This window comes from Curcuma longa, chromosome 3 (genome assembly GCF_044706935.1).
Source record: "Curcuma longa cultivar G26 ecotype Majalengka, Jawa Barat chromosome 3, ITB_CL_G26_1.1, whole genome shotgun sequence".
In the NCBI taxonomy this organism is placed as follows: Eukaryota; Viridiplantae; Streptophyta; class Magnoliopsida; order Zingiberales; family Zingiberaceae; genus Curcuma; species Curcuma longa.
Genome location: NC_133863.1, coordinates 10,837,963 through 10,850,673, shown reverse-complemented (window position 1 = coordinate 10,850,673; position 12,711 = coordinate 10,837,963). Strand labels below are relative to the sequence as shown.

Genomic DNA, 12,711 nt, shown 5'->3' with positions numbered 1-12,711 from the left:
GTAAATAAATAACTACTAATTATTTAATTAACAATTAAATAACTGCTATTTAATTGGTAATTAAATAACTTCTAATTATTACATTAATAACTAGATATTTAGTATCTTGGATTCCTGTTCCCCTAATTACCGCGTCATTTATTGGATGCATGGACAAATTACTAAAAAAATGCTCAGCGATTCGTCCGGCTGCCTACGTGGCGAAGTAAAATTTCCTAAAGTGAATAATTTACTGGAAGTTATATTTGCCGACAGCTCACGGTCGAAGACCATGGCAGTAAGGAATCACCCACTGGTATACATACCTTCCTGCCTCCCTGCCCAATGGCCAATTCATTCCCCCCTTCCCTCTCTTCTTCTCCGCGCTCCGCACGTCTCGCCCGTTCAGATCTCGGCTCCTCGCCGCTGATCCGATGCCCTCGCCGCCTGCCGCGCAGCGGACCATCCTGGTCACGGGCGGCGCCGGGTACATCGGCAGCCACACCGTGCTGCAGCTTCTCAAGGGCGGGTACCGCGCCGTCGTGGCGGACAACCTCGACAACTCCTCGGAAGTCGCCCTCGACCGGGTCAGGGAGCTCGCCGGGGAGTTCGGCAAGAATCTCTCCTTCCATCAGGTACGGGGTGTAGTTGACCGCCTTCGGCTATGTCTTTCAAACTTGAGATGGTTTTTCGTTGGGATTTTGTAATCGAAATGGATACTTTAGCGGAAAGATTTGATTATTATTTCTTCGTTTTGGTTCCGGCTCCCATTTACGCTGTTTCTGTTGGCGATATTGCAATTTTTGCGTCAGAGTTTTCCGTATGTTCCGGCACTTTCGCTTGATTTATTTTGGTGCTTTTAAATTGTATCTCATTTCTATCTTCTAAGATTGGGCAATGCCGAGATCTGAAGGCGCTAAATCTAGGGTTTTGTTAGCGATTCTGGCTGCTGCCCCATGAGACCATTTCCGTCTCACTGTTGGAACTGCAAGCTCTAATTCCCAGATCATGGATCTTAAATGCAGCTTCAGATTTCGGAGTAATTAAAAGACTGACCTTTCTTTCATCGATTTAGGAGGCATCTAGATGACAAAAAGCGAGTTTTAAACCCTTTTGGAGTCTTTGTTTTGTTTCATTAAATTAGGTGAAAGGTCAAGTTCTAGATGGCAAATCACATGCCTAGATACATACTTGGGCCAAGTCCCAGGTAATGTGCTTGTTCCTAACATACTTTGTTTCGTCTCCGAAGAACAAAACCTAGAAATAGTGCCACTGAAACATACACTAATCATAGCAAAAATTATAGATTTGTCCATTAACAGAATTCCCAAAAAATGTTAGAAAATTTTGAGAAATTCAACTCGTAAAGATGTAATACTCACCTAGGATGTGATTAAGAAGATCAGGAAAAAGATTTGCTTGATAATGTCAAAGCAATATCTCCTTTACTGTTTATGCTATATTTTGATTGTTGTACTTTGTGCAATATTATTAAATATTTTGAAGCTATTTTAATGTCTGTCATTTTGGTTATCCCTAGTTAATCTAGTTGATGGAGTTCCAAAAGGTAAAGCTTCACTATTGTGCATGCCAGGCACATATTGTTTCATATAACTTTGTTGATTGAGGAGTCCTGCTTTCAGTAAATGTAATTTCACTAGTTTGGCAGTTCTCTCTTAGTTAAGATTTGAAGTTGAACTATACTTAGCTAGCTTGCTTGGTACTTGGTACTTATTTCAAAGAGCAGAGTAGCCTTATTGGATGAAAACAAATTAAATATATGCAGTCTAATTCGATTTACAAGGCATGTTTTGACATTTGCTTGCAGATTGATCTTCGAGACAGAGAAGCATTGGAAAAGGTTTTTTCTTCAACTAAGTAAGTTTTTTAAGTATTGGTGAGTCGCCATTCTTTTTCTTTAGAAATAGGTTTAGGTGTAAGATACTTTGACCTTATGTGAATAATGAGATGAAGTAGCCCAACCGGTCATTATTCTTGGAAAAATTCAACTAAACTTTTCTTCCAGTGGTGATGGGCTGATGGCTAGGATCCAAGGGTTTTTAGTTTTTTTTAGTTATGTTATCCTATCTTCTATAGGTTTCTGATTTGTTTATTATCTGATGATCTTATTTTTCTCTGTAGGTTTGATGCCGTTATACACTTTGCTGGAATAAAGGCTGTTGGCGAAAGTGTCAGAAAACCTTTACTTTACTACAACAACAACCTCATTGGCACAATAATTCTCTTTGAAGTCATGGCTGCTTATGGATGCAAAAAGGTACTGTGGTCTTTATGCTTCGAAGCAGTCACATTCCTGAAGCATATTTGTAAAAGTTGTTCAATGCTAATAGGCATCCTGAAATGCTTTAACAAAGTTGACCTTTTCCAAGTCATAGCTACATCTGAATATCTGATTCAAGGTAGACTGACTAATATATGTCACAGAAATATGTTTATTATTTTGTTGACACAACTGAGTGACTAAATCTTTTAGTTCTGTCCTTGTAGAATAGCTCATTTTAGATTTGATATCATAGTAATTTTATCCCATGATGGTAGATCTTCCCAAAATCGTCACAAAGAAGTTTTTCAAGTTCTGTTCATCTGTCAAACTATACATCCTCACAGCATAAATAACCCAATTGTTGGGTTACTCTCTGGCTCCTCATTGGACATGTACTTACCATTTATTAAGTACAATAAAAGAATTGAATATATAAATTATAAAATGTAACTTTGCTACAGTAAAAAGGTGATGGTATAATTGGATCAAATGGAAAAACAATCACAAAAGTAAAATTTTTAAATATCTTCAGGCTATCATCAGACACTGAGAAAGATATCATTTGTCCCTAAATATGCATGGGAACTATGAGAAACTTTTGAATTCTTGTGCAGTTGTCAGTCTGAGAAGTCAGTCTATGATAAATATCAGGAATAACCAAACGACACATGCAAAAGGTTAATATTGCACACATTGAAAAATTATCCAACTTATGCAGCAGATTATTTGTAGATGTTTTTGTTCGATAATAATCAGTTATGCTATGGTTACTTGAGTAATAACTTAGAGAAGCCAGATGCCTAAAATTATGTGTATGATTTGAGTGTATTGACAGCCACCTTTGACAACTTGTTCAATATGTTTGAAAAATCTGTGTTGATATTAATAAATTTTGTGTTCCTAATTTGAATTCACCAGTTTAGTTTTCATGTACTATGGTCTTACGGATTGTTTTACTTTTATCTCTGTACTTCATCTTATATATCATTCTGCAACACTTTCCTTGATTATTTTTAATGCTGAAACATGCAAGCAACTAATATCTTACTGTTTTCAGCTAGTATTCTCGTCTTCAGCCACAGTTTATGGGTCACCCAAAGAAGTACCATGCACAGAAGAGTATCCCTTATGCGCAATAAACCCATATGGACGAACTAAGGTTTTTTTTTTTTTTACTCTTTGCTCCTGTGTTTCACTCCTAAATGCACATACTGTCTGAGCTACTCTTCCTTTGTATGTTATTGCAGCTTATGACTGAAGATATGTGTCGGGATATGTGTAAAGGTGATAGTGAGTGGGATATAATTCTGTTAAGGTATTTCAATCCTGTTGGTGCTCATCCCAGTGGATACATTGGTGAAGATCCTCGTGGCACTCCCAATAACCTCATGCCCTATGTACAGCAAGTTGCTGTTGGAAGGAGACCTGCTCTTACAGTATTTGGAAATGACTATCCAACCAAGGATGGAACGCCGGTACTTTTCTTTACCATGCGAATTAATTTTTAAGGTGAACAGTCATCAATAGACTTGTTTTTAAAAACATAAATCTAGCGTTTCATAGTGATTTTGACATAGCCTGTGTAAGCACATGCCTAATGCTGATTATATCTTGAGGAAGTTAAAAAAAAAATAATTGTTTTCCATTATTATGATTTTGATGGATAGATGAAATGTAGTGAGTGAATGGTTAAGACATAAAGTAAGAGTATTAGATATGTTGGATTTATTATTCGAGAAGTAGAATATGTTATGAAGATATCATTAATACAATAAAGTGGTTCATTGAAATAGAGAAGATATTTTGGAATCTTGTGTGATTATCATGTTTGCCTTAGGCTTAGAGGAAGATCTACAAGACTATGGTGCAACCCACATCACTTCAAGGATTAGAGTGTTGACTAATTAAGAAACAATATATATAAAAAGTTAATATTAGTAAAGATGACGATACCAGAATAGATATGGGTTACTAAAAGTGGAGTTTAAAAATACTACTATTTCACATGTAACTATTCAATATATAATAAAATAAGAGATTATAGGTTTAAGATAATATATACATGTTCAAAATGATCAATATTATAATCAATTAGAGTTGAAGATGCAAGAGACGAAGGGTGACAAAAGAAAACTCTCTAGTCAATGTAATTGAAAAATAATTTAACAGATCTAAGTCCATGTAATCATTTCCAAATAGTTGGGACTAAAATAACATGACGAATACAATAAAGTGGTTCATTGAAATAGAGAAGATATTTTGGAATCTTGTGTGATTGTCATGTTTGCCTTAGGCTTAGAGGAAGATTTACAAGACTATGGTGTAGGGATGGCAACGGGTTCGGGGATTGGCGGGGAAGTCTTCTCCATCCCCGTCCCCGAAACCCAAACCCATATACCATCCCGTCCCCATCCCCGTCGGGTATCATAATTTAAATATCATCCCCGTCCCCGTTGGGTTTCGGGTATTCAGCGGGTTTCGGAGATCCCCACAGATTTCGGAGGTGGTTTTCTCCGCGGGTATTTCCATGGGTATCTCCATACCCATACTCATCCCCATCCCCATCCCCGTCATGACATATTTAAAAAGTATTTTTTAAAATTTATTACTTTTTTATTAATTAAAAAAATATTATTTGTTTTAGAAATAATGAAACTATAGCATTCAAACAAGTAATTATCAATATGACTTATTTTTTCATTTGATATAAGGATATAATCAAATTAATGAATCTCAATGAATGAAATTATCAAAGTCGGGTTCGGGGATGGGGACGGGGAATTTTTGGAATACCATCCCTGACCCATCCCCGCTTTCCGAGATTCGGGGATTCCCCATCCCTATCCCCGCTTTCTCGGATTCGGGAATTCCCTGGTCAAAATGGGATCGGGGAACGGATTCCCCATCGGGTCCGGGTCTAATTGACATCCCTACTATGGTGCAACCCACATCACTTCAAGGATTAGAGTGTTGACTAATTAAGAAACAATATATATATATATATATAAATGAATATAGTAAAGATGACGATACCAGAATAGATATGGGTTACTAAAAGTGGAGTTTAAAAATACTACTATTTCACATGTAACTATTCAATATATAATAAAATAAGAGAATATAGGTTTAAGATAATATATACATGTTCAAAATGATCAATATATTATAATCAATTAGAGTTGAAGACGCAAGAGACAAAGGGTGGCAAAAGAAAACTCTCTAGTCAATGTAATTGAAAAATAATTTAACAGATCTCGATCCATGTAATCATTTCCAAATAGTTGGGACTAAAATAACATGATGACGTTGATGCAGTATAATCAGAAAGTGCATTGATTTTAGTATTTTACTATAGTCATTGATATAAAATGACCAGCATAGTATGCTACCTGACTTCCATAGTGCACCAATATCTGTATAATTTGCCTTTATATTCGTCGTTTCTTCTTATAGACATCAAACTATCTTATCTTTCCAGGTCCGTGATTATATCCACGTCCTCGATTTAGCAGATGGACATATTGCAGCCCTGCAGAAACTCTTTGAGGGCCCTCACCTAGGTGTGTATGTACATTATAATTTTATATAATTGCAATATATACGAATCTATACATTTTTCCACATGCCCACATGCACGTACATTTTATCTAATCCTGCATGCTTTTAAATAACCTGGTTAGAAAACAAGAGCCGGTGATCACCAGATAAGATTTTTTTGCTTCGCAATTGAAGATTTTTTATATCATGCAGGATGCGAAGTATATAATCTAGCAACTGGTAGGGGGACATCTGTCTTAGAAATAGTTGCAGCATTTGAGATGGCTTCTGGAAAGGTGCCACTTTTATCTTATGTCCATTACTTTTGAGTATCGTAGCATTGTCTTCACTCTTCATCTTCCATAGTTTCTCACCTCCAATCCCTACAGAAAATTCCGTTAGTCATGGCTGGGAGGCGACCTGGTGATGCCGAAATTGTTTATGCATCCACTGCCAAAGCAGAGAAGGAGCTGCACTGGAAGTATGTTGTAGAAACTTCTACTTTAAGATTGTTTCTTTATTCTGGTTTTTCTTATTTGTTGTTATAATTCTTATGATTGAAGAACTACTATGATGTCGGTCTTGAAATTCTACAATGTGGCCAATGTCTTGATCCATTGACAGATGATCTTACTTTATGCAGAGCGAAATATGGCATAGAAGAGATGTGCCGAGATCAATGGAACTGGGCTAGCAAGAACCCTTGGGGATACAGATCACCCGCTGAGACTGCTAATGGGAATGGAAAGTGCCATACTTCGCATCCGAACGACCTCCGACCTCCAGCGGATCGAACAAAATAACTCACTGATGACCCCATACACACTTGGCATATGTCCTGCTGCTATCATTATTCAATTAGATTATTTTGTGAATAGGCATGCATCAAAGATAGAGACACACCTCGTGTTTGTTTTGGCCCTCTTCAAGGTTCATTCTTTTTTGCCTACGTAAGAGATTCAATTTGGTTCGTAAACACGATGTCTAGATGGCAGTTGATTCTTTGCCTATCGACGACCAGAAGTAGATTCCTTAGCAGACATTTGAGGTGGATTTCAAAGTAAAGAAAGATGATCTAATTGGCCCAAAGTATTTTATATCTGATCATCTCATGTACATGATGCTGTGGTGCTTGACTAGCGTTGGATTTACATATTGAATCATTGAATCCTTGGTTATCAGATAATTACAGCTAATTACTTTGAAAATACAAGTTAGTGTGTACTAGTGTTCTAAGGCATTGACTTACTTGCCTTAGACTCTAAAACTCAATTTGATATCTTACATTGTATGATGTAGAACTACTTTGTGGGTGATTCTCAATTTTTTCTCCAGTCAGAAAAAGATTGTGTTAGAATGATTTCACAAACCTCATTTGTCAGAATTTCACAAACTTTAGTTCATTAACAAGAATTGAAATAGCAGTCTTGAATTGTTTTTTTTCAAATAGAAATAATTTTTTATTTTTTTTAAATTATTTTGTAACATTTCTTGAGTGATTTCTTTATTTCTTTCCTTCTTTATTATTATTTGAAATCGGAGCAAATTTGTATTTTTCTTCCTTTTTTTCCCAAATACTTGTAATATTTTCTTGGTTTCTAATTCCCATTTTGCCCTTATCTTTCCTATTAATTTACTGGGGCGGCATGAGGGAGAGCAGAGTAACCACATCGAGATGCCAGCGGGGCAGATGAACCACAACGGGGCGGCGCCGGCGACGACGGCGGCAGCGGGGAAGATGAACCACAACGGGGCGCCCGCGGCGGAGATGGTGCCGACGTACCCGCCTCCGGAGTCGGAGGCCGAGGAGTCTTGGCTGTGGGGGCAGATCAAGGCGGAGGCCCACCGCGATGCCGAGTCAGAGCCGGCGCTGGCGAGCTTCCTCTACGCCACCGTCCTCTCCCACCCGTCCCTCGCCCGATCCCTCGCCTTCCACCTCGCCAACAAGCTATGCTCCTCCACGCTCCTCTCCACTCTTCTATACGACCTCTTCCTCCAGTCCTTCTCCTCCTCTCCCTCCCTCATCTCCGCCGTCGTCGCCGACCTCCTAGCTGCCCGCCAGCGCGACCCCGCCTGCGCCTCCTTCTCCCACTGCCTCCTCAACTACAAGGGCTTCCTCGCAGTCCAGGCCCACCGCGTCTCCCACCTCCTCTGGACCCAGAACCGCCGCCCCCTCGCCCTCGCTCTCCAGTCCCGCATCGCCGACGTCTTTGCCGTCGACATCCACCCTGCCGCTCGCATCGGCAAGAGCATCCTCCTCGATCACGCCACCGGCGTCGTCGTTGGCGAGACCGCTGTCATCGGCAACAACGTCTCTATCCTCCATCACGTCACCCTCGGGGGCACCGGCAAGGCTGTGGGAGACCGACACCCTAAGATCGGCGACGGAGTCCTGATCGGCGCCGGCGCAACCATCCTGGGCAACATCCGCATAGGCGAGGGGGCCAAAATTGGGGCCGGGTCCGTGGTGCTCATCGATGTGCCGCCGAGGACCACCGCCGTCGGGAACCCTGCACGCCTTGTGGGGGGCAAGGACACACCCTCGAGGCACGACGACCTACCAAGTGAATCAATGGATCATACTTCCTTCATCCGGGAGTGGTCGGACTACATTATTTGATATCCATGGTTTTACCCCCTTTCCTTCCTTTCTTTCTCAAATTAGCTTCTATGCTACATTGTCATGATGAATATGAATACTGTGCTTGTTCCCAGCCCTCATATGCTTTTCCATTTTCTTCTGCTGCTTTCCCTTATGGCCTGTGAGAGTGCCCTGAGTTAGGGCCTGTTCTAGGTCAATTATACCTTTATGTCGTATCTTCTTATTATGCTATGCTTTGCTCTTGTGTTTGCTTGGTCAATTAACATACACTGACCTCTTTACTGGAAGTATGTTTGAGACCTGAGAGAGCAAATGTGTTTTTGTTCTTTGTTGCTTAGAATGCAGCTATTATATCCATATATCATCTGCATTTTGTTTCTTTTCTTCATCATTGTGTGCTAATTTTAATGTTTCGGTAGGTTGGGTGTGATACATTTTTCAAAATTTGATTTTGCTAGTTTAGACTATTTGATTTCCTTTTTGTTGTCAAGTAGACATTCGCTATGATATGATTGTGTAAATCCAGATTGATAAGAGTTGGAACTCACATTAGAGTTGGAGGTGAGATAGTTATCTAGAAGGGAGGCAATAGATAAGAACAAATCATCGAAATAATAGACATGTAATTGGCGTATCAAAAACATGTTTTGAAGTAAATATTTGTCCTAGTTTAGTGTTTATGATGATGCAAAACATTCCAAAGGTGAAAACTAGATTGTTGGGTTTGTTTGCTCCTAGTTATATTCTTCATTGCATTTCTCATCAGATGGTTCTCTTTGAGAATTGTTTTACTTCAATCCTTTTGACCATTATTATCCTGACTTTATGTTCAATCTTTATATGGATAGCAACTGAAACACATGGTACTGATCCTCTTCTATTATCAATTCCATAGCAAACTCTTGTAGTTCCACTGATTAATTCTGACTTGTTTGTTTTAGATATGGATCTTCATCATTCCATAGCAAATTTTGATTTATTATTATATTTTTGCAACATCTACATATGCCTTTCACTTGCCTTATTATCATACATGAATCCTAAAAAAGATGGTTGATCATGAACAGGTAAATTTTTTTTTCTAGTTACACATACTATTCTTTCTTTTGAGGCAGCATTCATTTGACACCCTGTAGCCTCTGCTTCATATTTCCTCCAAATTCTCAATCTTGTTTTTCCTGGTTTTTAAAGAACACAGTTTCTTGTTTTGAACTGCTCGCCTGAATTTTTTTTCTGCAAGAGTTGAAAGCAGAAGTATGTTTACAATCTTCTTCTCTCAATACTATCGATCAAGTCTAAGAATTGCTAACATTCTTTCAGATTCTAAACCTATTCTTCATGTGCAGAGATGTATGTGTTTGATGTTTGCAGTAATAGTGATGCTGATAAATTGCCAATGACAATACTTACATTTCGTATCTGATACTTGCATCGCTGTTAGTTTTACTTCATTGTTGAAGAAAAACTTCCCTAAAGTGAGAGCAAGCATAATTTTGAATACATCCATTTAAGATTGCTTCAACCTTTTTTATGATCCTTTATTTTCTTCTGCAAAAAGGTGGATCCGCCACCTTAGGTGATCCTTTATTTTCGATGTTTAGATGGATCACACATAAAAATTATAAACTAAATAATCACACATATTTAAAGTAATAAAAAAATATACAAAGAAAAATATTATTGTAAAATCTGTGTTCTTCACTAAATAATGACCGAGGTCAAAATAGCCTGATTATCCGACTACTAAGAGGACTATAATCTCCTTCATTGCTGATTTGTTCTTGTATTCGAAAAGAAGAAAAAAAGAGTGCATAACACATCATTTATATTTAAACAAACTATATATATATAGTTAATTAATTATTACAGAGGTAGATTATGCTGATGGTAACCACAATCTCCTCTTAGCACACAATTAACACACTGCTTTGCTTCATAGAAAGCCACACACAAACCACAACATTTTTTCCTTATTTCTTCATAATACTAATTCCATAGGCGGCGCGGAAGGTGTTCGATCATATGACGCTGCCGCACTGGCAGTCAACACAAGCACAGGCAGGGCCGCACTGGCACGGCTCGTTCTCCTCACCGGCCGCTGCACCGTCCACCACTTCGTTCATGTAGCTGCTGGACCAAATCAAACACCACCAGATCAATTAATTTACCTTCTTTTGTAGAAGAAAATTTTAGATTTTTAGGCATTTAAAGGAGGAGTTAACGACATAGTTGCCCTCGCCCATGAGCTCCTTCAAGCAGGAGCAAGCATGGATCAAGTTGCCCTTCCATTACATCCAATAGGCCTCTCTCAAGATCATTTGAGAAATTTGATAATTCAAGTGTTCAAATCGTCCAACTAATTTTAAAGATAGATAGTTTTTCCTTTAGTTCAGCTAGCTACTAGATAAAGGAACAATTAATACTTGCTTTAATTGTAAAGGTTTCTCTCTAAAAAACCAAACGAACGCTTAGAGGAGAGCGATAAGTGACATATACCTCTTCTCAGTCTCGACGACGATATCAACCGTATAGCTGGTTCCCTTCTTCCTGCATGAGTGCGATATATATAATTACTTGTGATACAGTCTTGCATATAGAGTTCGATAACATATGTAGTAAGTTATTAGGAGATTACTTACACGCACTGGGACTTGTCAGTGCAACTGCAATCGCCGCAGGTCGACATGGTGATGATGGAGGGATCTATTTATTGGAGGAATTCTTGTGTGTGTTCTTGGGGAAGTGTCTGGGAGGATGAGGAGCTATTTATAGGAGTAGGGGTTTGGATCTCTATCGTGCAATGCACACGCCAATTGAAGAAGGAGACGAAGGAATCAAATGGAAATCCAAAGAGGGAGACAAAAGGTGTGGAGGAAGGAATTGAGTTGCTATTCACCTCTCGCGTCTTTGTCTCGAGCTTTATCCGTTCCATAGGTAGATCAAACGTGTACTGGAACACAATGATCAAACCCGTAGACTTTCAAAATTAGTTGGACGAAACTTATATATTTGGATTATTAAAAAAATAATATGGAAATTAATTTATATATGCAATTATCTCATTAAATAATTTGATAAATAATATTTTATATCAAAGTTCTGGAAAAAATATATATATAATGGTTCTTTAAAATTGGTTAGGATTTTAAAAAACATGATGTGATGGAGATATTTATAGTGGCAATAAATATTTTCCTTTTTATTTTTATTTTTCTTTTCCTCGTTGACTGTGATGATGCAAGTAGGCAGAATGAGCCAAGTTTGAATTGTCGAGTGGCTAGTGGGCAATTGTAATCTTTGTGGGCGTCGATCTTTGAAATGGAATATCTTGTAGCGATTAAATAACGACTCTGGCACGGCTCTCAAAACGAACCGTTAATGTGTATATAATAATTACGCGGACGAATTCATAAACAACACAACAAAATGGGGGTGCTCAAAACTGATCTAAAGACTGAGATTTTTTCCTTGCAAAGTGACTTTTTAAAAAAAAATTGAATTAAAAATAATTTTGTCAATTTTAAAATATTTATAAATCAACTTGCAGTTGAAAAGTGACATTGATTTGCAAATCATAAACTGATTTACAATTCAATAGACATAAAACAAACTTTGATTTTATATAAAGAGCATTATGTTGAACACAAATTATGAGAGTTTTCCTTTTCCTTTCTTTTCCCTGTCTCTCTCTCTTTTTTGTAAAATAATCAACAAACTTCAAACACCTTTTAGAGGTATTTAATTGAGGATTATCATTGATAATCTTAGTTATCTATCGAAGGTTATTCAGCAAATGAATTATAATTTAAGAATATGATACCTTTGCAGCCTAAGATTTTTTGTGATTCCGGAGGTCAACGAAAATTTTCTTCATGATTACCCTCCGATTTTAAAACTGAGTTAATTGAAATATACTATAAAATTAAGTTAATTAATTAAATAAATTTTAATTTAAATACTTATCAGATAATTTATTTTAAATTTTAAAAAATAAAATTAATAAATTATATTTATTAATTTAATAAATTATTTTATTAAAATAATTATTTTAACTAATTATTTTATTAAAAAATATTTTTTTTTAATTTTTAAAAAATAAAATTAATGAATTATTTTATTAAAATAATTATTTTAATGAATTATTTTATTAAAATAAAATTAATAAATTATATTTATTGATTATTAATTTATTTTAATTTAATTTATTCTAAAAATAAATTGAATCAAATATAATAAAATAAATATTAAATTGATTATATTTTATAAATTGAATCAAAAGTAATAAATAAATAAATTGAACCAAATAATA

The 12,711-nt window shown here is 36.9% G+C and overlaps 1 protein-coding gene and 1 pseudogene across 1 annotated transcript; both read left to right on the top strand.

Moving 5' to 3' along the window:
• The first annotated feature begins 271 nt into the window (after window positions 1–271).
• On the top strand, window positions 272–7,183 carry LOC141823251 (UDP-glucose 4-epimerase GEPI48-like; annotated as a pseudogene).
• Window positions 7,184–7,446: 263 nt separating this feature from the next.
• LOC141824234 (putative serine acetyltransferase 1) lies at window positions 7,447–8,661 on the top strand. The gene has a single exon (XM_074711482.1). The coding sequence runs from the start codon at window positions 7,476–7,478 to the stop codon at window positions 8,418–8,420; it is 945 nt and encodes a 314-aa protein (XP_074567583.1). The 5' UTR covers window positions 7,447–7,475; the 3' UTR covers window positions 8,421–8,661.
• The last annotated feature ends 4,050 nt before the right edge of the window (window positions 8,662–12,711 follow it).